The following is a 27,832-nucleotide window of genomic DNA, read 5'->3' as shown; positions in this document are numbered from 1 at the left end:
ATTCCAGGTGACTACGTCATGAAGCTGTTTGAGAGAATGCCAAGAGTGTGCAAAGCTGTCATCAAGGCAAAGGGTGGCTACTTTGGAGAATCTCAAATATAACATATTTTTGGATTTGTTTAACACTTTTTTTTGGTTTCTACATGATTCCATATATGTTATTTCATAGTTTTGATGTCTTCACTATTATTCTACAATGTAGGTAATGGTAAAAATAAAGAAAAACCCTTGAATGAGTAGGTGTGTCCAAACTTTTGACTGGTACTATATATGTGGCAACACCCCCACCTCTGCCTATTCTGTCCGATCTGTAAAAATTAGAACCAGTCAGAGACACATCATTATTAGAGGTGGTAGGGAGAGGGGCTTAAGGGGTCATGGGTCAGAACATGTGGCCACTGCATGAGTCCCTAGAGAGAGAGAGAGAGAGAGAGGGTGATACAAAGATAAACGAGAAAAGGGTGCTCAGCAGAGCCAGGCAGTTGTGTGCACGTGTATATAGGGGATAAAGGCGACCTTACATCCCCCTGTCTCAGCGTCACCTCCACTCCCAGGAGGTTATCATGGGAAAGGGCGAGGGGGCATCCCTGTCCTCCCTGTCACTGGAGTTCACCCCAGCATTTGTCTTTCTGTCACAGGAAGAAGACAAAGGAGAACTCATACGGATCCTCTGATACCCAGAAAACAGGTCAGCGAACAATTTCTCAACTCATCTCTTTGTCATAGCAATGAAGCCTAATGTTAGTCTTTACTTTGTCAAAGATGTCATACGTACTGTACATCAAATGTAATCATTTGTATGTTGAAGATGAGCCTTAGAAATAAGCTATAGGCAGGAAACTACAAGCAATAGAAAAATCCATGTTGTTATGCTAATGCCCAGTCAGCTAACAGGTTGTATATTGTTCCTTATCGTCATGACTGCTTTAATGAAACCGACAGATGCCAGCTTTATTGATCTGTGACAACATGTCTGTCAGTCTGTGTGGTGGGGGGTTGTGGGAAGTAAAAGCCGGTCAGGGCTTGTCTCTGAGGGCAAACAGACGAGCTAAAGCAGACAGAGAATTTGAAACAGAACCATATCTATAGTAGAGCATGACTCTCGTTCCTGGCGTCTCTAAAAGAATGGCTCACCAATGGAAGCCTCAGCAGTTTGTGCCAGCCAGTCAGCTGTAATTTGGTGCTTATCTCTGTGCTGTCCCTGCTAGATTCCTGTCATTATGTCTGTCTGTCTGTGGAGTTAACCATTGTCTTTTTACTGTCTCTGCCTGCCTGCCCTTGGCGCTCAGGTTGCTGGAAGCAGATCAAGCAGCCGTTTGCCAGGCACCAGTCCACAGAGTTCACCATCAGCTACAGTTCAGAGAAAGACCCAATACAGAAACTAGACCTGGTCACCAGCACCATGGCAGGTGAGGACACATGCACACACAGAGGTGTATGTCCATACACCCACACGCCTCCTGTCATCCCAGCTCAAGAGCCTATGGAGGCACCACCACCTATTGAACTTCTATTTTCCTCCATGAGTATCTGAGTTACTTGTATTGATTCATAATAACTCCACAGCCCAGGCAGTGTGTGGTGAAGCTCTCCATTCTTTACAGACATAACCCCATTCACAGTAACCGTGAAACACTCTGTGGTGATTAGTTTACAGTTCTCTGCTCAGTCCATGGCCAAAGCAATCTAGAATTCATTGTAAGCTCCTGTTTCAGTGTCTGAATGAACCATATGAAAGAAGACTTCAGTGACAATCCTCTCTTCTCTGGCTCGTATCAGTAATTCAATGTAATTCTGGGTGAGCTAGAGAGGAGAAAATTGTGTCCTTTTGATATGTAAAGGTGTCATATTATTCATTATAACTGAGTGAAAACAATGAGGTTGGTGTTTTAAAAGCTCTGACGAAGGCCGTGAGGCCGGTACGTAGGGCTTGATAAAGAGCAGTGATACTATCAAGAGCGGTGTGCGGTTTTCTTCCTTTTTCTCATTTTGTTCAGCTGTTACCATGCACCTGCAAAAAAGATAGCTCAGATGTGCAAGTGCCTTTTGAATTTTGAATATGCTCATTCCAAAACAGTCACGTTTGATCACCATGGCACTGGTAATAAAGTTCTGCTCTTAAGTGACCCATGTCCTTGTGTCCTCCAGAGTACCAGCAGCCTCTGATGATTGGGACGGGCACAGTGACCAGGAAGGGCTCTACGTTCAGGCCCATGGACACCGAGACCAAGGAGGACCCTAGCGACCCGTCCACCCACTACAACTACCTGCACACAGCCAACCAGTACGCCCTGCCCCTCACCAACCAGGAGCCAGAGTACGCCACACCCATCATCGAGCGCCACACCTTCCACAAGGATGGCTTCCTGCCAGACCCGGCCAACTACTGCGTTCCAGGTGTTGTCCTCAGCAAGACCCCCTCCTTTAAAACCATGGACAGGAAAGCAGGGGTGGGCTCCTCCGGGGGCTACCAAACCCCCCAGGTCAAAACAGGCCGGGGACACAGTAACTCTGAGGGGGTCTACGACAGCCCCAAGGTGAACAAGCCTGTGGCCCAGAGCAAGAGCTGTGGCTGCTCAGACTACCAGAGACCCCAGGCCAAGCCAGCAGCGCTGGAGAGCTACTCCACCCCCAGGGACTGTGTGAGGGTGGCCCCCGCCATTGGCCACAGGCCGGACCATCGACCAGACCCTGAGGGCAGCTCTGGAGGAAGCTGATGATGGAACATCTATGGGACTACAGGACAAACTGTCAAACTAATTTCTATCAGTTCACGGCCGTTTTAGATGGACCTCACTGTAGTAAACACAACCAATCTCATCTAAATGGTCAATTATTTCTCAACTGACTTCCGGCATGCGGGAGACGACTGTGTTTGCTGTGTGAAACGGAGCTACAGGATGAACTGGGTGCATCTGAGGCTGTGCAAGCAGACATCAAAATACAGATGGTTACTTTTATTTTCCTCTTTATGAGGTGATTTATTAAAAAGAAAATAGTTATGAGACAGGACATGTCCCTAAAAATGGGAAAATACCTCCCCTCATTCTCAACTGTGACTGATGTTTGTGACTGTAACATAAGATTGAGATAATGTGACTCGGTTCCTTGACTGTACAGTATATTATTATGGTGAAGCTGTTTTCAGCAGGAAGACATAGAGGAAGCAGAGTGCTTGTTAAGTAAAGCAGCACCCAGTTTAAAGTGGCAGATTTGTGTGTCCCCAGCGGGTCCTACTATAGAGAGATTTATGCAGTCAGTGGAGTTGGCTCTTAACAGAGAACTGTAAGGACACACTGTGACTGAAAGGACTGGTGTCACAGCATGGGGTCCCCCACAATGGGGGTTCTGTTACCATGTTGCAGGTGGCTCTATGCTCTAAAGCCGAGTGGCTGCATCGCTGCTCTGTATCAAAGTCTGGAGGCAGATCTGGCCAGTGTGGGCAGAGAGCCCATGAATAGGCAATGGGAGAGAGTGTACAGTTAGTCTGGCATATTTAGAAACACCCAGCTGGGGATTTAGGGGAGTACAACTGGACTACAACACATCACAGAGCTGTTTTTATATGATCTGTTAAACTGAACTAGATCAAGAACTACTGTAAAGGCCTGTTCTTTTTTAAATGGATGTTGATCACAAAGCCATGTTAAATGGTGCCATTCCTACAGTGTATACATACATGTGCATAGTTTGAACATGTTTATTGTCAAGAGTAAAGAAAAAAAAATAGAATTGCTGTCTTGTGCTGTCGACTATATTAAAAGCACCAGTGAGTGTGGTGTTGCTGCTGTGTACGAAGGACCTTAGGATGTAACTAAGAACTCTTTAATTTCTGTGAAATATTTTGTGGAGATCTTTCGAGCGGGGTTGTATGTAAGTGCAGTACTCCGTCTGATCGCTGCAAAAAGTTTGTCACTCTCATTCAAAGTGTGTCTACTGACTGTTGGCTGTAAACTGAGCCCTGAATAAAAACACGAGCAGTTGACCTCCACATGTCAAGGTCTCTTTACTATGTGAAAATGTGTCTCAGCAGCCTAGCCTCGGCCCTGGGACAACCGGCTTTCCAGTCCCAGCGCCCAGAGAAGTGGGAAGTCACAGGAACACCCCACCTCCACCAGCACTCCGCCTGTTTCTGTCTGTGAAGGAATGTGGTAGTTTGGTGTCAGACTGTGAGCAGCAGATGCTGCCCAGTCCTCTCAGCTCTGGGCCCAGCTGAAGAGAAGAGGGGAGAAGGCTGATTTGGGGGTATGACAGCCTCACTGAGGGCCCTGATAACACATTACTGGTCTCTCCATAAGCGGGGGTTAGTGGTGGTCTGGTGGAGATAACCCTAGTCTGAGAAGAGACTGTTTGTGGCTATGATCCTTAGTGTGTGATGAGAGCGGGTGTGTGTGAGGTCATGTCTGCCAGTGGGCTGGGCCTAGTCCAGCGGTTCACACAGGGGTGTGGAGCACCGTTTACACCTCCAACCCAAAGCTACCTGAAAGCTCAGATTCAGAGCAGCTCTTTCTGTGACTACACTGCTTCTTGCGGACTGCTGACTTTGTGATTTTAGCTTTGTTCACGTGAGCTTCAAGAGTATCAGTTTTGTACTGTATCCCATTGGTAAATTCTAAATGGCAGGAAAAACGTTAACCTAAAACTAGAGCGCGTTTACAAGTATTTGGATACATAATTCTTCTTCTTACCATAATTGTCTGTATGAAGTCCTTAGCAGTTTGATATGAATCGTAACTGTATGTTTTTTCATTTGCTGAATGTTCAGTATGTGTCTATTCACTGTGAATAATTGACGACTGCTGTTTCTATGTGCTGTATTGATAAACCTCAGAATGCACTACCAGTGGTTCTAGCGTTTACATCTCCCCCTGGTGTTCATTGTAGTTCACTGAAAAAAGCAATAGTATTAGTAACAGTACACATCAGAAAAATAACTTCCAGTTTAATCAGTCTGCTTCTCATTGTCAGAAATGTGAAGATGATCTCTCTTTCATATATTGAAGGAAGGCAGGCTATACACATACACTGTACAGACCAGATTGGGCAAATACATTGAAGTTTATTCAAAGGTTTCATGTTATACATTAACTACAGATAAGACATTTATACCAAATTGTCCAACATTTCAGAAACACATTTTATGACAAAAATAAATAATTGTATTCCTCAAAAGCAAAGAAAACAAGGTCAGGTAAAACCTGTGTCTAAAAATGGAGCCTTTGTTTCTTCAGTCAGAAGCACTGTCAACAAGCGATGTGAACATTCTCTGTGACATGCTGCTGTCTAGTGCCACTCTGTGTGTCATTTCACTAACGTTAAGCAGGGAACTGTCCTTGGCTTGGACAAGTCCTTCATGAAGAGCATTTGAGTTTGATCAAAGCGCAATTTATACTGATCAAAAATATAAACGCAACATGCAACATTTTAACTGATTTTACTGAGTTGCAGTTCATAAGGAAATCAGTGAATTGAAATAAATAACTGAGGCCCTAATCTATGGATTTCACATGACTGGGCAGGGGCACAGCCATGGGTGGGCCTGGGAGGGGATAGGTCCACCCATTTGGGAGCCACGCCCAACCAATCAGAATTTGTTTTTCCCCACAAAAGGACTTTATTACAGAAATAAATACTCAGTTTCATCAGCTGTCCAGGTGGCTGGTCTCAGACGATCCCGCAGGTGAAGAAACCGGATGTGGAGGTCCTGGGCTGGCGCAGTTACACGTGGGGTTGTGAGGCTGGTTGAATGTACTGTGAAATTCTCAAATACGACATTGAAGGTGGCTTATGGTAGAGAAATTAACATTCAAGTCCCTGGCATCAGCTCTGGTGGACATTCCTGCCGCTTCTTGATATGCCATACCTGTCAGGTGGATGGATCTTGGCAAAGGAGAAATGTTCACTAATAGGGATGCAAACCATTTTTAGAGAAATAAGCTTTTTGTGCATATGGAAAAATTCTAGGATCTTTTATTTCAGCTCATGAAACATGAGACCAACACTTTACATATTGCATTTACATTTTTGTTTAGTGTAGATAAAAAATTAAATAAACAGTAGCTGCAGATTAGCTATGAATGAGGTCAAGATTGGAACACAAGGCTGCAGGTTGTCATCATGACCACCTCAACCCCTCAGCCCTCAGTATGGGGGTACATTTGTAATGAGTACAGTAGAGAGATGCTAGCTACTACAGTAGCGAAATTCCAATATGAATCTACAGAAATGCACAGATTTCAAGTTTAAAAACAGCTAATATATTTATATAGTATACACAGAACTTTTTATAGTCTCAAAGATGATAGTTTGTGGATATTTTGGAATTGATCTTCAGTGCATAAAAACCTGTTTGCATGCACACAAACCTTTTGGTTGTGTGAAATTCATAGATTAAAGCTGGAAACTCCCATCCCTCAGACAGGTTGATAACCCTCTGACAGCTCTTAATATCAGAATACGGTGCAGCCGACACGGCCGTCAGTCATCTTTTGGGTCCTAACGAGTCTGAAAACACAGCCACTGATACAAGATCACAGCACACCAGTAATAGAGAAGGGTGGGAAAACAATACAGCGAAGGAACTTCAGGGACAAGCAAGATATGTACTTTACGTGAAAAGGGACAAGAACAAAGGCGGTAAAGGAGAAATCCTAGTTGAGTTTAAAGATATTGCACTTCTAATTTCTGGCAACGGAGCTTGTGGTAATATATATATATATATATATATATATATATATATATATATATATATATATATATATATATATATATATATATATATATATATATTTGTGAAAGAAATACTTCCAGAGTTATCAGTAACTTTGTCATACACAACTTGTTTTCAGAGAACATTAGCCAGTGTGTGTGCACCTCAGAGTAAACGGCAAGGACTTTGAACAGTATGAAGACAACGAGGTAGCACACAAGATGCATTGCTCAGAGTGCCCCATCTTTAAATGAAAATGTTGTGTAATGAGGACTATGGTAACATTCTGTGATACCATTGATCAAACACAGAGGGCACACCCTAATAGTTGAAATCCTTTGAATTCTGACAAGTCTTTCCCTGACTGTACATTCTGTTTTGACATCCAATAGGTGAATGTGTCTGCTCTATATTCTGAACACTTGAGGGTTTGACATGGGAGTAAACATTGAGATCCTAATCAGTGGTAGAAGATGAACATTACAGTTGAGGGAAACCCCTCTACACAAGCTACATGTGTAAGAGATAAATAAAAGCCAACATTTATGAAGGGAGAAGATTTCCTCAGCCTAGTAAAACAATATTCATTACCAGCAGGGCAGTCTCACAGTAAGGAAGTGTCGTCTTAATGTGGGGGCAAATAGGATCAGTAACTATACACACAGAAAAATACCACTTAGTCCATCCATTCAATCATCTAGACCCACATCTTCTCCTCAATCTGTGGTCTTCTCTCATTGGCTCCTCACCGTTGCAGAAAGATAGTAACAGGAATTCAAAAGAGCTTTGAGTGTGTTTCCATGACGACTTAATGATGAGTCGAATTTATCCCCATTTCTCCTCTCATACATCCTCCAGTGGACTCAGATGCAGTCCAGTCTCTCAAATCTCATAGAGTATAGTACAAAAATACATGTGCAGTCCAGTCTTTCAGCTCTTCTCCATCCTCCTCTGCACCCCTCCCCATTCCTCCAGATCCTCCCCGCCGCTCTAGGAGGTGCTCTTTCCGGACCCAGCAGTCTTAGACGGGGTCTCCTCCGATGGCGTCTCACTGAAGATCCCTGTGTCTCCGTTCTCTGGGCCGTCACCCACGGACATCTTTTCCAGGGCTGCAGCAAGCACATAGAGAGACAAACATGAATACACTCTCTCTCCTTCCTGTAGCATCTATCACTCTTGTACCAGCTGATATGGCATATTTTCTGTTCATTCACATATGCTCATATGGTATTGTGGCAGTCTAAAGTCCATTTGCTAGGCTTGGGCGGTATACCGTATATCAGGGTATTTGGAAATAGCCACAGGAGGCTTCTTAACAGCTTCTACTACCCCCAAGCCATAAGACTCCTGAACAGTTAATCAAATGGCTACCCAGGCTATTTGCATCGTCTCCCCCCCCCACCATCGATTTTACACTGCTGCTACTCTGTTTATTATCCATGCATAGTCAATGTACATATTACCTCAATTACCTCGACTAACCTGTGCCCCCGCATATTGACTCTGTACCTGTACCCCCGTATATAGCCTCACTACTGTTATTTTACTGTTGCTCTTTAATTATTTGTTATTTTTCCTTCTATATTTGTCAAAAAAAAATCTTAACTGCATTGTTGGTTAAGGGCTTGTAAGTAAGCATTTCGCTACATATTCTGTTGCATTCGGCCTATGTGACAGATAAAAATGGATTTTATGTTTTTTTAACACCGTCAATACCGTTGACATTTCTTTGAATTTGTTTTATACACTGAATATTTTTTTCCTGCTTTTGAAGTAAACACCAGGTGATAAAAATGTTGCGTTCATTTCACCTGTCACATGATTTTTCATTCTGAAGCTTACCAGTGTTTGTTGACAAGCACAGAACGATGAGGAACTGGAGACTTGTGAGTCACTCACTGTTGTGCAGCATACGCCAGTTGATCTAGTTACAACTAAATGTTTGCCAGCTAGTTAACTGTCTAAAATGATACTCAGTTGTGCTAAGTGGTTAGCGTCTTCCAAAATCAAGTATCGCTTGGTAACAGCAGAGAATCCCTTCCTGGATCAAGAGCCTTAATGTCTAATATTTGTTTTGCGCGTGCAGCCAACTGTGAATAACATTTTTGAGTTACTTGTATAACTTTATGAGCTGCGATATCTGTCCTGCAAATACTTTAGGTCAGAGACTGTATAAAATGTTTGCAATGCACTTGTTAGCATTCTCTATTGAACAAAATATAAATGTTTCATGAGCTGAAATAAAGAAAATCCTGATATGTTTTCATACACACACAAAAAGCTTATTTCTCTCCAATGTTGTGCACACATTTGTTTACATCCCTGTCAGTAAGCATTTCTCCTTTGCCAACATAATCCATCCACATGACAGGTGTGGCATATCAAGGAGCTGATTAAACAGCATGATCATTACACAGGTGCAACTTGTGCTGGGGACAATAAAAGGCCACTCTAAAATGTGCAGTTTGGTCACACAACACAGATGTCTCAAGTTGAGGGAGCGTGCAATGGGCATGCTGACTGCAGGAATGTCCACCAGTGCTGTTGCCAGAGAATGTAATGTTCATTTCTCTACCATAAGCCGCAGCCAACGTTGTTTTAGAGAACTTGGCAGTACATCCATCCAGCCTCACAACCGCAGACCACGTGCAACCATGCCAGCCCAGGACCTCAACATCCGGCTTCTTCACCTGCGGGGATCATCTGAGACCAGCCACCCAGACAGCTGATGAAACTGAGAAGTATTTCTGTCTGTAATAAAGCCCTTTTGTGGGGAAAACGAATTCTGATTGGCTGGGACTGTGCCCCTGCCCAGTCATGTGAAATCCATAGATTAGACCCTAATTCATTTATTTAAATTGACTGATTTTATGATATAAACTGTAACTCAGTAAAAATCGTTGAAGTTGTTGCATGTTGCATTTATATTTTTGTTCCGTACTCAAAGGCTCAGTGGGGTTTCAAAATGGCACCCCATGTGCTCAGTGCAGGTACTACCGAATATCCGGGTATGGTACAAGGTCAGTATGAGTATGACAATCTGGATACAGCCCAAGCCTACCATTTACACATTAACACAAAAGACCCCCATCTGTATAATGCAAGTGAATGTGAAGTAAAAGCACTGTTTAAAATGCAAGTACATGAAAATAAAGCCCTGCTACTGTGAAAACTACATGTGCGTTTTTTATGATCAATGAAAGCCCAGGACTGAGGTACAGTAGAGATAACTTGCCTTGTAGTGATGCCAAGTCTGCTGTGCCGTTGTTCCTGCTGGCGGCTGACCCCTCCTCCAGCTCATCCAGGTAGAGGCGGTAGCGATGGCCGCTGTCATCCTCATACTCCACGTTCTCATCGTCAGAGTCCACCTCCGGGGCCACGTACACCACCTCAAACTCTATCTCTCCCCTCTGGGGGACACAGAGACAGACACACACACACGCACACACGCACGCACACACGTACACGCACACACTGGCAAGCACACGGACAAACACAAACACACAGACACGCTCGCACACAGACACAGACACGCGCACACACAGACATGCGCACACAGACACGCACACACAGACACGCACACACAGACACACACACACGCAGACACGCACACACAGACACACAGGCACGCACACACAGACACGCACACACACAGACACGCACACACACAGACACGCACACACAGACACGCACACACAGACACGCACACACAGACACGCACACACAGACACGCACACACAGACAGACACACAGAGCAGTGTGAGAGAAAACTTAACAATAGGTTACCCAAATGCTTAGTTGGTTCGTTTGTTTGCCGAGGCATGATTAACTGTTTTTCCCCAATCCACAGAAGCAGTCCCACAGGCTAAATGAACCAACCCCAGCATGAACCTCCATTCACTTACTCTAGAGAGTGTGGGCTGACTAAAGTTAAGGAAAGACATGACTGTCTCAGTAAAAGTTGGAACCCCCAGGCTAAACACTAACTGGGTGTCACAGAGTGAGTGACAAAAGGCTTTTGAAATGTGGATCACAAAAGGAACATATTCGCTTTTTACTATGGTTTTAGTTAACCTAGTCCTGTAGTCAACTCTTCCACTGTAGCTAGTCACGTCATAATACATACAGTCATAACTTCTCTCTTCCTGGGACTGAGTCTGACCTGTTGTGAGAGGATGGTGACAGCCTCCTTGTGTTTGGCGTCCCTCAGGTTGATGCTGTTGACAGCCAGGATGGCATCGCCCACATGGAGCCCGCCACAGCGCTCCGCAGGCTGGGTAGGATGGATTTCTGAGATCAGGATGGGCACCCCGTGTTCCTTACCACCCTGTCCATCCAGAAATAACACACAGACATGCACATAAATATTAGGGCATGGACCATTACAGATGAGCAACACACTATGGGTTGAGACATAGTATTTAACACTTTCTGGTTTGGGCAAAAATTTGTGGTGGAGTTTACCGTGATTGAAATGCCAAGTCCCTCGTGATCTTCCTTGGCCAGCACTACTTTACGAATAGGACCAACTCCTTGAGTCTTCTTCAGTATATCTGTTTCCTGAGAGAGAGAGATCAAACAAGCAAACAATTAGCGATACACAAAGAGGAAACAAATATCTTCACTACAATGAGAATCAAACCCCTCTACTCTGATGTCCACTCACATGCCCCACTGGAGACTCTAGGGGTTTCTTGGGGTCGTTGCGCCCCCTGCAGGCCCGGATAACTGTTTTGTGGCGATGGAGGTGGATCTCAGCCTCCAGCTGGTTCCACAGCTTGTCGTGAGCGGGCCCCTTCATGTCCCGACCCAGCAGCTGGATCTGCTGTACTCTGGAGATGATGGAGCCAAAGACAACTAGTTACTACAGTCAGCATTATTGGTTATTTCAGTCTAAGCTAGGGTTAGGGTTACCTTCCAGCCAGCTCCTTGTCCAGGTACTTGGCTGCCAATCTTGCCCCATAGACCTCAGCCTGCAGTACAGCGACGTGCCTACGGAGGGCCTCATTCTCCTTCTTATGCAGCTTGACCTCTGCCTCCAGCTTCACCTCCTTCACCTTCTCCTTCTTGTTGGCCTGCAGCTCCCTCTCCTGTCACACACAGGCAGGCGGGAGGGCACACGCACACACACACACACGCACGCACACACAGAGATAAATAGTTGAGTTAAACTCTACAGAGAGAGTGCTATGCTACATCCACAAATACCATGTCAAAGACAAACATGGATACAGTATACAGTATAGATGAAAGTTAAATTAAATATCTACTTGAGGACAAGACACACACATGACACACAAGATATGAAACTGTGGATTTGGCTTTTATAAGTTCAATGCACTAACCCTTATGATGACCATGATGAGCAAGTTGTCCATAGTGGTTAAGTTAGAGATTGAACAAAGGGTCAAAGATTTGAACTTAATCTTTAGAACACAGGTACAGCCAGTTGGTTCATCCAGAACTTGGCATCAAATTGACGACCAGAACAATTGGTAATTTCCTTTTGGAGAAAATGTGCTTACATTTTCTGATTTGTTATGATGAAAACATGACCACAATCACATATCAATTAAGCACAAAAACTGTTTTAAGTGAGAAGAAGGCATTCGTCTGAAGCCAAAAAAGGAAATTCATGTCACATGAGCACCACAATGCCTACTCCACCCATGCTCTACCAAGGTTTTAGAGCACACAGCTTTGACTTACTACAGTAGCTAAGTTGGTCTATTGTAATTCAAACAATGTGTAGGCAGGTTGTTTAGGATTCAAAACTTCTCAAACAGCCTCTTAGCGGAGGTGCTCCCACAATAATGTGATTCGCACCGCAAACTTACAAAATAAACTATTGAATGCTTTTCACCTCACACCAAGACATTATCCCATTCTACTACTTTTTCAAACTTCTTAAATTATATGAAAGTAAGCTTTGCTTTTATAAGACCATCTGGCTTGATTGAATTAGCTTTTTTGTCTTGTAGTCATTTATTTCCCCTTTGCGCTTTGTTGACTATTGAGACAAAACTCTTTCCAAGTATCAAAACATGCATTTTCCTATCAAATCGGGCAACACGAATATACATGAATAGGCAATAACAAACAACAAAGCTACAGTAATTCCATATCACTGTCAGTCATTGCTAGCACAAGCCCCATAGAGGGCCTGTTGGACTTATTAATGAGCAACTGTTGTCAGCAAGAGCAGGAAAAGACCAAACTTGAGGTTAGGATGAGTACACAGACCAAGGCACAGACACATGCAAGACACAGACGCACAGCTATCACTAACCACAAAACCAGACACACAGACGACATGCACACACTTACCATCTCCTCCACTGAGGCAACAGGCTTAAGGTGAGAAGAACAGAGAAGGGGTCAAAGGTTAGAAAGGCAGCGTTAAAATCACAGCCAAGCAGTGGGGAAGCATACCACCATTTACCACTTTACAGACCCACTGGAACCTCGGCAGGTATACCCCCCAAAAATATATTAGCAGTCGTGTGTGTGTGTGTCTGTGCTTGTGTGTGTGTGTGTGTGTGTGTGGTGCCCTACCATCCTGTCTTTGATGGAGTCAGAGTCCACAGTCTGTCCAGCCTTGGCATGAAGCTGCAGCTGCATGGCATGAAGGTGGAGCAGCTGGTCGTGGACCTCCCTCTCCACCACCACCTTCTCCGCCTGCACATCAGTCAGCTCCGAACGCAGGTCCACCAGCTGAGCCTGGAGGAGGGAGAGAGTTACATAAGTGTACACTTCTTCTGACTTCCAAGATTCTTAGGAACCCTCATCATTTATATATAGTGCAATCAGTGTGCCATGCCCATGCCATTATCCCAGCACAGATCAAATTAGATTTTGGATTAGTCTGTTTTACATTCTCTCTCTGTTCTCTTTCAGATTTTTCAAAAAGTTTTTTCTTAGAAAGCATGCTACTTTTTATTCAAGCCTGAATGAATTTTGGCCTACAAATCCTGCGCTCGAGGTTGTCTATTGTATGCGAACAAAACCCTGAAAAAAATTAAATCACATTTGTGCTAGTCTCTGGAGCCTATTGAGCTTGGCAACATGGGAAGCAGACTTAGGTTCAGAGACAAATCATTTATTTATTTATGCCATTGAACTGGGGCCACCTGCCTGTCACAGCTGTAGGAATGAATTAATCTTGGTATGAATGAGGTTCATATTTTAGGATTCACTCCACCTACGATGATGAAAGAGGAGTGTGCTTATCATGTGAATCTGACTGAATACTAAACAGCCTCTGTCTCCTAAATGATTTATCATCATTCTCAGACAGAGACTCATCTATCACTGTTATAGTCAGGCCTTCATTATAAAGACATTATAAAGTCTCAATCAAATAGAATAATCTATAGTACAAATATTCTATAGCTTCTCAAATGTAAGATAGGTAGGGGAAAACAGTGACACACACACACAATTTAAGGGGCTTTATTGGCATGGGAAACATTTTTTTAAATTTAACTAGGCAAGCCAGTTAAGAACTACTACTTAGTTACAATGGCCTACACCAGCCAAACCCGGACGACGCTGGGTTAATTCTGCGCCGCCCTATGGGACTCCCAATCACGGCAGGTTGTGATACAGTCTGCATTTGAACCAGGGTGTTTGTCATGACCATCTGGGTACCAGAGAGAGGCCCTGGACCTGAAGATATTCTTCCTCTTCAGTCTTACGGTCTCAGCAAATATAGATCCAAATATAAATCTAGCCGATTTACACTCGTATTCATCTGGAATTCTGAGTTAGCCAAAATTCTGAATCTAGAAATGGATGCCCACAATGGGTTCCAATGGCTGGGCAGGAAAAACAGGCTTGACTCACCAATCTGAGCCTTCAAGGTCTAGAAAACCTTCTGCTCTACTTTCATGAGTGTTTACTAGCTATTCTGACAACACAGCAGCATTGCTAAGAATAGAATACCAACAGACCACATAAAATGGGTTAAGGTGCAACTACACTAGATCATTTTTAGCCAACACTAGTTTATATGCTGTTATAAACCGGGTGGTTCGATCCCTGAATGCTGATTGGCTGACAATTGTGGTATATCAGACCGTATACCACAGGTATGACAAAACTTTTGTTTTTAGTGCTCTAATTACGTTGGTAACCAGTTTATAATAGCAATAAGGCACCTCAAAGGTTTGTGATATATGGCCAATATACCACAGCTAAGGGCTGAGTCCAGGCACTCCACTTTGCGCCGTGCTTAAGAACAGCCCTTAGCCGTGGTATATTGGCCATGTACCACACCCCCTCTGGCCTTATTTATTAAGTAAGGTCCCAATGAGTAGAAAGCAGGGGTGTCAAACTCAAGCCTTTGAGGGCCTAGGGTCTTGCTGGCTTTGGTTTTTCCTTTCAATTAAAGATCAAGACAACCATGTGAGGGGAGTTCCTTACTACTTAGGCTATGGTCCAAACACGTAAAAGACGCACCCTATCCCCTCAGCCCTCAAATTAAGTGGACACTTCCGATGACGTATCATGACGTCTGACGAGTATACACTTCCAGGGCGAGGGAGGAAGGAATGGTTTTTAAAATGGACTGCCCTTGCCCGGAAATTCGTCACTTTTTCATCCCGCGATGATTATGTTTTCAGCCACTGGTAGCTTTATATGCGCTACAGTCAATTATGATTGCAAGACTACTTATATTAACTATATAATTATTAATATGCCTACTGTAAGATAGCTAGCAAATTAATTTGCTAACTAACGTTAGCCTGCCTAGCTACTTCTGAAGAAGGATAAAAAATATTTATACTTCTATATAATTTCCAAAAGCTAATCAAACAAAAAATCGTACTTTACGAGACGTGTTTGTGCATTGGTAGTACAATTTCTAACTTCTTTACATTTGTTTTACTTACACTTGTATGTTGACTCCATATTGATATTGGGTTTTTAAGTTTTGCCGGACTTTTGTTAGCGGATGTACAATCATCGCAAATTGAATTATGGGGTGTTTTAGGCCTCGGAGTGAACATAATTGTACAACTAGACTAAAAACTAAAAACGAGGGCTGAGGGGCTTACTTTGCAAACTTCCCTTGCTTGGCTAATCATTTGGACCACCCTCCAAGATAGTGACGGGGATTCCCCCAAGGGCATAAGGCCCTTGGGGGAATCCCCAAGTGGACAAGGGTGTGTCTTTTATGAGTTTGAACCGCAGCCCCGGTGACCTTAATTCATCAATCAAGTACAAGGAAGGCAAGAAAACTCAGTGACACAGCCCTCCGTGGAATGAGTTTGACACGTGATATAAAACCCTATTCGCATGGGAATAGTATTAGTAGAGAACGTGGTTATGTATTTAGACAGGATTATTATTTAGACAGGATTATTATTTTTTTTATTCAACAAATTGACAGTTACAACAGAAACCTAGAAGTTTTTTATTTGACCTTTATTTAACTAGGCAAGTCAGTTAAGAACAAATTCTTATTTACAATGACAGCCTACCAAAAGGCCTCCTGCGGGGACGGGGGCCTGGGATAATAAAAAAATAAAAATACTATATAAATATAGGACAAAATACACATCACAACAAGAGAACAACACAACACTACATAAAGAGAGACCTAAGACGACAACATAGCAAGGCAGCAACACATGACAACACAGTATGGTAGCAACACAACATACAGTTGAAGTCGGAAGTTTACATGCACTTAGGTTGGAGTCATGAAAACTCGTTTTTCAACTACTCCACAAGTTTCTTGTTAACAAACTATAGTTTTGGCAAGTCGGTGAGGTCATCTACTTTGTGCATGACACAATTGTTTACAGACAGATTATTTCACTGTATCACAATTCCAGTGGGTCAGAAGTTTACAAACACTAAGTTGACAGCTTGGAAAATTCCAGAAAATGATGTCATGGCTTTAGAAGCTTCTGATAGGCTAACTGACATCATTTGAGTCAATTGGAGGTGTACCTGTGGATGTATTTCAAGGCCTTCCTTCAAACTCAGTGCCTCTTTGCTTGACATCATGGGAAAATCAAAAGAAATCAGCCAAGACCTCAGAAAGAAATTGTAAACCTCCACAAGTCTGGTTCATCCTTGGGAGCAATTTCCTAACGCCTGAAGGTACCACACTCATCTGTACAAGCAATAGCACGCAAGTATAAACACCATGGGACCACGCACCCGTCATACCGCTCAGGAAGGAGATGCGTCTCCTAGAGATGAACGTACTTTGGTGCGAAAAGTGCAAATCAATCCCAGAACAACAACACAAGGACCTTGTGAAGATGCTGGAGGAAACAGGTACAAAAGTATCTATATCCACAGTAAAACAAGTCCTATATCGACATAACCTGAAAGGCCACTCAGCAAGGAAGAAGCCACTGCTCCAAAACCACCATAAAAAAGCCAGACTACGGTTTGCAACTGCACATGGGGACAAAGATTGTGCTTATGGGAGAAATATCCTCTGGTCTGATGAAACAAAAATATAACTTTTTGGTCATAATGACCATCGTTATGTTTGGAGGAAAAAGGGGGAAGCTTGCAAGCCGAAGAACACCATCCCAACTGGGAAGCACAGGGGTGGCAGCATCATGTTGTGGGGGTGCTTTGCTGCAGGAGGGACTGGCGCACTTCACAAAATAGATGACATCATGGGGTAGGAAAATTATGTGGATATATTTAAGCAACATCTCAAGACATCTGTCAGGAAGTTAAAGCTTGGTCGCAAATGGGTCTTCCAAATGGACAATGACCCCAAGCATACTTCCAAAGTTGTGTCAAAATGGCTTAAGGACAAGAAAGTGCCCATCACAAAGCCTTGACCTCAATCCTATAGAAGATTTGTGGGCAGAACTGAAAAAGTGTGTGTGAGCAAGGAGGCCGACAAACCTGACTCAGTTGCACCAGCTCTGTCAGGAGGAATGGGCCAAAATTCACCCAACTTATTGTGGGAAGCTTGTGGAAGGCTACCCAAAACGTTTGACCAAAGTTAAACAGTTTAAATGTTACCAAATACTAATTGAGTGGATGTAAACTTCTGACCCACTGGGAATGTGATGAAAGAAATAAAAGCTGAAATAAATCACTCTCTCTACTATTATTCTTACATTTCACATTCTTAAAATAAAGTGGTGATCCTAACTGACCTAAGACAGGGAATTTTTACTATGATTAAATGTCAGGAATTGTGAAAACTGAGTTTAAATGTATTTGGCTATGGTGTATGTAAACTTCCGACTTCAACTGTAACAACATGGTAGCAACACAACATGGTAGCAGCACAAAACATGTTACAAACATTATTGGGCTCAGACAACAGCACAAGGGCAAGAAGGTAGAGACAACAATACATCACACAAAGCAGCCACAACTGTCAGTAAGAGTTTCTCTGATTTAGTCTTTGAATGAAGAGATTGAGATAAAACTGTCCAGTTTGAGTGTTTGTTGCAGCTCGTTCCAGTTGCTAGCTGCAGCGAACTGAAAAGAGGAGCGGCCCAGGGATGTGTGTGCTTTGGGGACCTTTAACAGAATGTGACTGGCAGAACGGGTGTTGTATGTGGAGTATGAGGGCTGCAGTAGATATCTCAGACAGGGGGGAGTGAGGCCTAAAAGGGTTTTATAAATAAGCATCAACCAGTGGGTCTTGCGACGGGTATACAGAGATGACCAGTTTACAGACTAGGGGTGGTTAGAGCATTGGTCCAGAAACCGAAAGGATGCTGGATCGAATCCCCGAGCTGACAAGATAAAAACATCTGTCGTTCTACCCCTGAACAAGGCAGTTAACCCACTGTTCCCCGGTAGCCGTAACTGTAAATAAGAATTTGTTCTCAATGGACTTGACTAGTTAAATAAAATGTTAACAGAGGAGTGCAGTGATGTGTCCTATAAGGAACATTGGTGGCCGAATGGTAAAGAACATCTAGCCGCTCGAGAGCACCCTTAACTGCCGATCTATAAATGAGGTCTCCTTAATATAGCATGGGTAGGATGGTCATTTGAATCAGGGTTAGTTAAGCAGCTGGGGTGAAAGAGGAGCGATTACGATAGAGGAAACCAAGTCAAGATTTAACTTTAGCCTGCAGCTTTGATATGTGCTGAGAGAAGGACAGTGCACTGTCTAGCCATACTCCCAAGTACTTGTATGACGTGACTAGCTCAAGCTCTAACCCCTCAGAGGTAGTAATAGCACCTGTGGGAGGAGGGGCATTATTCTTACCAAACCACATTTGTGGTTGAGCACTTAACACAAAATCCAACGAGGGGCCAGTTGAGTATAAGACTGTATCATCAGCAAATAAATGGATGAGAGAGCTTCCTACTCCCTGAACTATGTTGTTGATGTAAATTGAGAAGAGCGTGGTGCTTAGGATCGAGCCTTGGGGTACTCCCTTGGTGACAGGCAGTGGCTGAGACAGCAGATTTTCTGAGTGTATACACTGCACTCTTTGAGAGAGGTAGTTAGCAAACCAGCCCAAATACCCCTCAGAGACACCAATCCAGTGTGCCGGCCCACAAAAATTGAATGGTCTACCGTATCAAAAGCTTTGGCCAAGTCAATAAAAATAGCAGCACAATATTGGGCAATGGTGACATCATTGAGGACCTTTAAGGTTGGAGTGACACATCCATGACCTGAGAGGAAACCAGATTGCATACCCGAGAGAATACTATAGACATCAAGAAACCAGTCAGTTGATTATTGACAAGTTTTTGCAACACTTTTGATAAACATGGTAAAATAGAAATAGGCCTATAACAGTTAGGATCTTGGTTCCCAAATTTCTAAACCATACCAAACCACCTTTGGTATAGCGTCACCATAATATTTGAATTTAGAAAGTGTGTTCATAATCATTAGGATATTTTAGCAATCCGCAATATAAGACGTCCTAAATACCCCCTAGCCTTCAGATGTGAGCTAAACAATGCATTTGCACTTGATATGCGTTTTTAGGCTATGAATGAGGAAGTGAACTTGTCATTTCCAAACGTTTAGCTCTGTTGTATGCTGCTTTGCGATCTATTAAAACCCAGGGTTGCATTAAATAGGCGCAATATTTTTTATTGATGCATTTGGCAATGTTCAACTCATTCGCACATAACGTATAAACAAAAGCATTCACTGTGAAAGTTGATACATCTAGGCCCTTCATATATAGGCTATGCACAGCACTGTTCAATTTATCGAGTCAGTTCGTTTCTTTGCTCAAAGTGCGAGCAACACCTGTCAAACTCAGACATTTCTCTCAAAAACACAGGAATGTCGATTCACACGGGACATGTATTATCAGATGATTTTGGAGTTTGCCAAAAAATTTGTAGGCTATTCTGGCTGGAATTGTTACTCTCCTGACATATAGAAATTACCGACATGGCAGATTCGGGACAGGACTAAAATTACAAAGACGTGGTGTTTTGTGCTCTTGCACATATTTACACTACCCAACCTCCCCAGTAAAACTAATCCAGTCCGAATAATGTTGTAGGCAACCTAAAACTCTTCTTGAGCCATATTCACACAGGACTAGTATTCCTAAAGAACATTGGTTATGTATGGTCTTCTGTGTGAGAACCTAGATTAATATTGGGCGATTCCACGACAGCTGAAAATATTTTGGGCATCTCAGATCTGTTCTGGAAATTCTCACATAGGAACTTCATTCGGAGGAAGGATGTTTAACATGCTTTTTACATTTCTTTTTTTATCATGATGAAATAGTCGATTTTAGGCCCTTTTTAGACTTATACAGGCCTCCTGTAAAACCCTATGAACTGTGAACCGTACATGATACAGACGACATCTTGGTGTCATTATATTCCTTATAGTGCTCCCTCAAATATGGAGTAGCCCATGTCCAGTTCATGAAAGACATTTTCACATTCATTTATTCAACATTAAAAAAATCTCAAAACGACCCTTTTTGATTTGGCCTATTTTTAGACATATTGTTTGAAGGCTCTACAGTGCGACCATTTGACTTGCATATGCGCCTAAATATTTTGCTGTGCGACCTGGAATTTTAATTTAGGAGCACCGGGGCGCCTAGAAGAATGAAGGATTCTAGCTTTAATACCTCATAGTTTTCATTGCGCTCCTAAATGTCTTTGTGTGCACCTACATTTTTCAATGAGGCACAGATGTGCTCCTTGTCAACTAAGGTCAGCATAGAGCCCTGTGTTTGCAACAATATACTCTTCAAACACATCATATTTCCAGAGTGGGCTCTCTGCTACTTTTAAAGATATGACCCATTTTTTGTTCTTCTTCATAGAAATAGATATCACAGGTAATTAACCAATCACAGTTCTCCTTTAGGCTTGCACATTCAGAAAGTCCCCAGCAGTGGGAGAACCCTTTGAATCCATTTTCCCATTCACAGTGTTGGTGGTGCTCATAAAATTGATCACACCTTCAGAATTAGCAGAGAGCCCACTCTGGAAATGTGATGTACTTGTAGAGTACATTATTCCAAATAATATGTCTTAAAATCAACAAGGGTAGTTGTGGTGCTGTAAACAGCAAACCCTCTTACCATGCCCTTCCAGCACCTTCTCAGTTAGGAGGCTAATAGAGCCCAGCTGAGGTTCATTAGTCAATCATGTGTGTGATTGTTCAGCCAATCAGACCAAACAGTTGAGTAGGCTGCTGCTGCTCACATTCAGGGGGAGAAAGGACTGGAGACATTAGCAGACAGGTTGGGAGCTAAAATACTTTGAGAGACCTTAGTTACTGAAGTTATATGTTAAGTAACTTAATCTTGAGCCTTTATGTTTGTAAAATGTAATACATCTGAAATGTTAACAGTTTACTTTTCCTCTACCCTGAGACCCCTTCTAGTTCTGGTCTGTGGCCCCTCCCAAGGCTCTGCTGCAGTAGTTGATTCATATTTTTGATATTGAATAAATTAAAATTGTATTAAAGAATCAAACTTTATATTTAGAGAATAATAATACCAAGATGTCTATCATGTAGGCCTACTGTTCACCGATCAAAGGGTCTCACAGGAGGCATGTATAGGCCTAAAATGGGCACGTACTTTCATGATATTCTCAATGGTTTGTGAAAAAAGCATTTCAAACATCCTTCCTCCCATTGAAGTTTGAGAATTGCCAGAACAATCTGCAATACCAAAAATATTTTCTGCTGATGTGGAATCTGACAATTATTAGTGGACTTCCCATCCTCCAGTATTTGACATTTCTATGCCCTTACCTCGGTGCCTTTGATGTGTTTTATCATGTGCTTCTGACCTGCCCTTCCTGCTGTAATGTGACCATTGTGTCAACCTGTCATTAGCTCAAAGCTACCTTAGGTAGGTGGAAAACATGTAGGCCTAGTTAATGTAACAATACAGATCTAACCTACTTTCTCTAAATAGATCTTAACATAAATCGAATTGGTCACACACCAATGGCTGTAACCAGTGGACAGGAAACAGGCATTTCACAAATCCAAATCATTGCTGATTTTCCACAGATTTGGTTTACTTTAGCCATGTCATATACCCTTAGGCCATGACTTTGTAGTAGGTGGTGTTGGGTGCCAACTGGTTGTGTAAAGCCAGAATTCCTGATCTCAGCACTATACTGCGCTGAAGGTAGAGGCTGAAATGCAGTATCAATTTACATACAGGCAGTAATACGGTAGTCATAAGAATTGCTGGGAAGGTGTTGACAGAGTCAACTACACCACTGACCAAACAATGGCTATTGAGCATGGTGAGGTCATACATGGTGGAGTAAGGGTCAGGATGATCCTTGTTTCTGTTTCTCTCATCAATAGATTTTACAACGTGAAGTGGCTGTCAAATATTGTGTGTGTACTCTCACCTAGTTCTTATTCTGTCAATTGCCAGAACAGAAATGCATATTGTCAACACAAATTACACAACAGATATTGATACTGGGTGGTCAATTTCAAACTTTTAGGAAGAGACAATGTACGGAAGTTGTTGTTTGAGATCATGTCGAGCCATCTACCCTCGACCTGTCACTCAACTGGATGCCCAGAGACGCACGGTCATGCATGGAGAGAGCTATGAAGGACATTCGAATTCTGACAGCTAACTAGGAGCTAGCTTGTTGGCCTACACAGCATAAGTATACCATTAACATATCAAATGATCATGCGCATCCTTTTTAGCATTTATACAAGACAAGTTTGCGCTCACCTCTACTTTGTGATTAAGTTGAAAAATCGTCTGGGCTTTGTGGCAAAGCTGAGCAAAACAGGAGCTGAGACTTGTCATCTTTTGACGACCCTCGTATGTGATGTCAGCTTGATCTGGGTCGATTTCTCCAAGTAGTAAATCGACGTCAACAAACGCCTTGTCAAACTCCTTCTCCAGAACCTCAAGCCACCGAAACATGGACATCCCCGTGCCTGGACTGACCAGGGCCGTGCCCTGGGCTGACGGAGAGGCACCGGCCGAGGCAGACATGTCCAACAGTGCAGGCTAAAAGCTAAAGCTAGCTGACTAACCGATTCCCTTCACAAATAAAATCAGCGCTTTGTTTCCGCCACCCTGTATAAGTTAACTGAGTCGTAATACCAGAGTCACACTGTACTCTAAATGCCCTAAGCATACGAAAATGTTTCTTTTCAGAAAATACTAGCTAAAATACATGTATTTGGTTCTTTCCCAAAACCGTAATCCTACCAGGAAATCGGATACGGATCATAGCTATGAATCGACTACAACAGTCTGCCACACAACATAAAAAAAGCAATCGATAGCATATCTAGTCAATCTGTGTCGAGTTCTTGGGGGCAGTTTCCTGCCACTCCTTATACTGGCAGACAGTAGCATATATTATTGTACCTTTGTCGTTGACAATTGCAGTTGAATGCTTTGCTTTTCACTCTTGTTTTTGTTGACCACTCCCTGTGTCTAAAATATATTGTTGGAGAGTGTAAACATTTCTTATGTCATTGTAGGCATGGTGTGAGTGGCTCTGCAGACAGTATTACATATTTTACATAGCTACTTTTTGCATTAAATACATTATTTTTAATTGTATTTGCTAACCTCTTATCTCACACCATTGTTGTTGGGATAATCAGACAAATATTTTATTTATTTAACGTTCATGAGAGATAAATATACATTCCCTGTGTGGCACTACAGAAGGCAATCCTTCAGTTAAAAGACAAGTGGTCGTTGTTCATTAATCTGTATTAAATGTTACTAATAACATATGCTATTTAGCCTTCACTTTTATCCAAATTTCCTCCTCTGTCTATTTGAATACTCTGTCTGCCACTGTCTTGGAGTTGCCATATATTTGCATGTTATGTTTTAAGATATGTTAGATGAACTACCTTAACCCTGATTACTGCATGCACTTAGTCACAAGTGCATGCAGTAATCAGGGTTAATGTAGTTCATCTAACATATCTTAAAACATAACATGCAAATATATGGCAACTCCTTCAAGACAGTGGCAGACAGAGTATTCAAATAGACAGAGGAGGAAATTGTATTTGTTTAACTGAATGGGTTGTAAATGGTTTATCAGCAAGTTTCTCACGTCCGCAAACAGAAGGGCTATCTATTACTGTTTGTGTCAGTTCCTTGTCGGTGTCAAATGTTGTTTTTTAACCAAGATAAACATCTCTGCCATTGTTCCAAATGAAACAGAGCACCTACTCTCTCCCACATAATCCTTGCTGAGGTATTTAAACCCCAGAGCAAGTGGGAGTGCTGTTCTTTTTTACTGAGATGCCCAACTAGGCTGGGTGTTCATGATGTGGTTTCTCATGATCTTGCTGGCAAGTATTACATTGCATACTCTCGTGTGCATCTGTAGCAATGTTTGTCCAAAGAAGTGTGTGTGTGATAGTGCAAAGTCAGTGCAGTGTTTCAGGTTGCAGTCTTTTCCCACTGGAATCACTAAAGATGTGAGGAAACTAAACCTGGGATACAATCACATCAAGCAACTAAAGGTAAGAGTGGAATTGCTCATTTGATAATAACCATTGCTAATCAGTGACATTGGTAACAATAGATTCACTATCAAACCATTTTCAGACCTTTCATCTTAGCAATCTTGTAATTAATCCTTAGAAATCAGTTTGATTTAAGCACTACTGAGTGATGGTTTACTTCTGATTAATAGCATATTGTTTGTATAATGGTACACATTAGTTCATATCTTCTCCTGATATGTTTGTCTTTTCCAGGGTAGAGACATATCTGGCCTGACAGAGCTGGAGGAAGTGATAATTTCATCCTGTGGAGTGGAAGTGGTGGAGGCCAATGCTCTCAGGGCTCAGGGGCTACTAAGAAGCCTGGATCTACAGAAGAATAAACTGCATCAGATCCCCCGTGGTCTCCCACCCAGCCTGGAGACCCTCAACGTGGGCCACAACAGGATCACAGGCCTCCAGGAGTCTGTCTTTGAGGGGCTGAAGAAACTACGCCTGCTTGATCTTCAGAACAACCAGATCACCAACCTGCGTTCCAACACCCTCTCCACCCTGAAGAAGTTGGAGTGCCTTTACCTGGATGGAAATCAAATTGAGACAGTTCAAGGTGCTCTGAGACTCCCCCAACTGAATCTGTTGAGCTTGGGGAACAACAAGATCCCCTGTTTTCCCTCATCCTTTTTCACACCACTACAGTCCTTGACGACACTGCGTTTACCAGGGAACCTCCTATCAAGAGTCCCCCTCGATCTCCCTCACACTCTGTCCTACCTGAACTTGGACAGGAACCAAATACGAGCACTGAGAAACCGTGAGATGGGCCAACTCCGCAACCTCACGTCTCTGTCTGCGTCCTACAATAGGTTGGTTTCTGTGGATGGTGGCCTTCGCTTGCCCAACCTCACAGTGCTGGAACTGCCAGGAAACCAGCTGAGGGTGCTGCCCAGTAGACTGAGCCCCAAACTGGAAAAACTGGACTGCAGACAGAACTCCATTCAGGAAGTCACCTTCCAGCACCTGTCTGGAATGAAACAGCTGAAGCATCTCTTCCTAGAGAATAACACCATCTGGAACTTTGAAGCTAATGCTCTGAGGAACAGCGTTCACATAACCAACCTGGCTCTGGAACAGAATCTCCTCTCCTCTATTCCAGACGGGTATGTATTTCATCCCTTTGATATGGTGCTTTATTGGCATGTTTTAGACTAACATTTGGGATCATATTGATGAATTCATGACATACATTATAGATGTGTTGTACATTCAATTGAGTATTACTCATTTGTACAATGATCTTTGTACAATACGGTAGAATAGCGGCCTAACCACATTGTAGGTCTTTGGTTAAACATATTTGAGTATAAAACCACAAGATGATAGATAAACACATCTTAACTGTAGATCCATGTGACTCCTTTGGCCTTTTGGTAAGAGCAGACACCACTGTCCACTGTTCTGTTAACATGTGTCTCTGGCAGGCTTCCAGAGAGTCTGATCCGCCTGGACTTGAAAGGGAACCGCATCGAGGCCGTCCAGGAGCAGGAGCTGAGATCCCTGAAGCGCCTGCAGGTGTTGAACTTGAGGAGAAACAAGCTGACCTCCCTCCCCCAGATCACCCTGGATCTGCTTCCACGGCTGAGGACCGTCTACCTAGATGGGAACCCCTGGAACTGCAGCTGTGAGCTCCTGGGGGTCAAGAGGACCCTGCTGGCCAGGAGGGTGGAGATCCCTAAAGAGCTGTGTAACGAGCATGTGAGTGAGCCGGGGGACAGCTGGAGAGCGTACCTGATGGCCCAGGACAGATGTGAGGAGTACTTCATGGAAACCGCCCCTGAGGACCAAGTGGAGCAGACAGACACTGAGGAGTATTATGACTATGATTCGTAGATGGAGAAAATAAATGTAGCAGGGGAATTTCATGTTTAGCTGAACATACTGGGTATTTTGAATGTTTTAACATTTTACTGTAGTTTGGCAATTAATACTAAGGAAGTTACCTTTAGCTGTGTAGTCAATAGAAAAACATTAAACTACTGTATTAACAAACAGCTATTGCAATATACATTGGTAAATAGGTATATGTAGAATATACCTTAAATACCTAATGTAAAATAACATAATAATAAATAAACAAGTTTCATTACAGTTTTCATTTACTTTGCACAAACAGTTGCAAATAATCTGCTATAGGATAAGCCATGTAATTACTTTTGTGTGTGTTTGGTTTGTTCTGAATTTAATTGGCATCTTAGTTGATACTGTAAAAAAGTGTTATGCACACTTTGCAAAAACAATAGACAAATAAATAATAGCTACAGATAACTAACGACTTGCACTTCTAGGGTGCCTGACCTGCACGGTTTCCAACCGGTTTAAACCTAACCTTAAGCCTAACTTTAACCACACTGCTAGCCTTATTCCTAACTCTAACCTTAAATTAAGCACAAACAGCAAATGTTTTGTTTTCATGTTTGTTAATGAATGTTTACAATATAGCCAATTGTGACATTGTGGATGTGGTAACTAGTGGACACCTCTAGGTTCTGACAAAAAGAACAACCAGAGTATCTCGGCATGCGTTTGAGGGGACGGGCGGACGGGAAGTGGGGTGATGGCGGAAGTGGATGCTGAGTTTGAATCCAGTAGCGCTTTGAGCAAATTTGGTGAAGACGAATGTTCTGCATGGACAACAGTAGTATCAACAACTAGAACAAAAAATAAAATTTTCAAAAATTGCAGTGGATAATACGTGTGAATGATAATGAATCTCCTCTTATTGGGATAAGTTTGTTGAGTAAGGATGCATATGTGGGAAACCCATTTGAGGGGTCGAAGATTGTGAAGCAAGGGCTTGGAAAAGTGGAGTCTGTCAGAGTGACCAGGAGTGGTCTTATTAATTGTATTTCTGAAGAAGAGGGGAAGATTGCAGTGGGCCTCAAGAGAATCCAGACAACAGAAGTGTTGTGTTTTGAATTTGAGTAGAGCACTTGTCAAAGGAGTCATCTCAGGGACGATGAAGATCATTCCTGGTGTGGTTGGTGCCCTGCGTCTGACCCACGTGAAGAAAGTCTGTCGGTCCTGTTGTTTTTTGATAAAGAGCAAATAACTCCCTCCGCATGTGAAGCTTGGTTATGTAAGATAGGCTGTAAGAGCTTTCATCTCCAAACCACTGCAGTGTAAGAATTGTAAAGGATTTG

At 42.7% G+C, this 27,832-nt stretch overlaps 3 protein-coding genes across 4 annotated transcripts in view; 2 read left to right on the top strand and 1 right to left on the bottom strand.

Moving 5' to 3' along the window:
• Positions 1–3,988, top strand: part of LOC110529592 (discoidin, CUB and LCCL domain-containing protein 1) — a 43,676-nt gene extending 39,688 nt beyond the window's left edge. The window contains exons 13-15 of the mRNA XM_021611935.2: positions 639–688; positions 1,290–1,409; positions 2,149–3,988. Coding sequence (XP_021467610.1) covers positions 639–688; positions 1,290–1,409; positions 2,149–2,717 — 739 coding nt within the window. The 3' untranslated portion in view covers positions 2,718–3,988. The remainder of the gene's footprint in view (positions 1–638; positions 689–1,289; positions 1,410–2,148) is intronic.
• Positions 3,989–6,749: 2,761 nt separating this feature from the next.
• On the bottom strand, positions 6,750–23,415 carry LOC110529590 (Golgi-associated PDZ and coiled-coil motif-containing protein). 2 transcript variants are annotated; one of them, XM_036985013.1, is made up of 9 exons: positions 22,879–23,415; positions 13,265–13,429; positions 13,037–13,060; positions 11,624–11,799; positions 11,376–11,541; positions 11,174–11,269; positions 10,872–11,036; positions 9,945–10,119; positions 6,750–7,818 (listed from the first exon to the last, which is right to left on the bottom strand). In XM_036985013.1, exons 1-9 carry the CDS (start codon positions 23,146–23,148, stop codon positions 7,700–7,702), a joined length of 1,356 nt encoding a protein of 451 aa, XP_036840908.1. In that variant the 5' UTR covers positions 23,149–23,415; the 3' UTR covers positions 6,750–7,699. The 2 variants fall into 2 exon arrangements, with proteins under 2 accessions (XP_036840908.1, XP_036840909.1); XM_036985014.1 differs by lacking the exon at positions 13,037–13,060.
• Positions 23,416–23,535: 120 nt separating this feature from the next.
• On the top strand, positions 23,536–27,664 carry LOC110529589 (nephrocan). Its single transcript, XM_021611932.2, has 3 exons — positions 23,536–24,653; positions 24,891–25,792; positions 26,114–27,664. The coding sequence occupies exons 1-3, from the start codon at positions 24,453–24,455 to the stop codon at positions 26,520–26,522; spliced, it is 1,512 nt and encodes a 503-aa protein (XP_021467607.1). The 5' UTR covers positions 23,536–24,452; the 3' UTR covers positions 26,523–27,664.
• Positions 27,665–27,832: the final 168 nt, after the last annotated feature.

The sequence above is a fragment of the Oncorhynchus mykiss genome, chromosome 8, assembly GCF_013265735.2.
Source record: "Oncorhynchus mykiss isolate Arlee chromosome 8, USDA_OmykA_1.1, whole genome shotgun sequence".
Taxonomy (NCBI): Eukaryota; Metazoa; Chordata; class Actinopteri; order Salmoniformes; family Salmonidae; genus Oncorhynchus; species Oncorhynchus mykiss.
The sequence above is the reverse complement of the archived record's forward strand: the minus strand, read 5'-3'. Positions and strand labels throughout refer to the sequence as shown.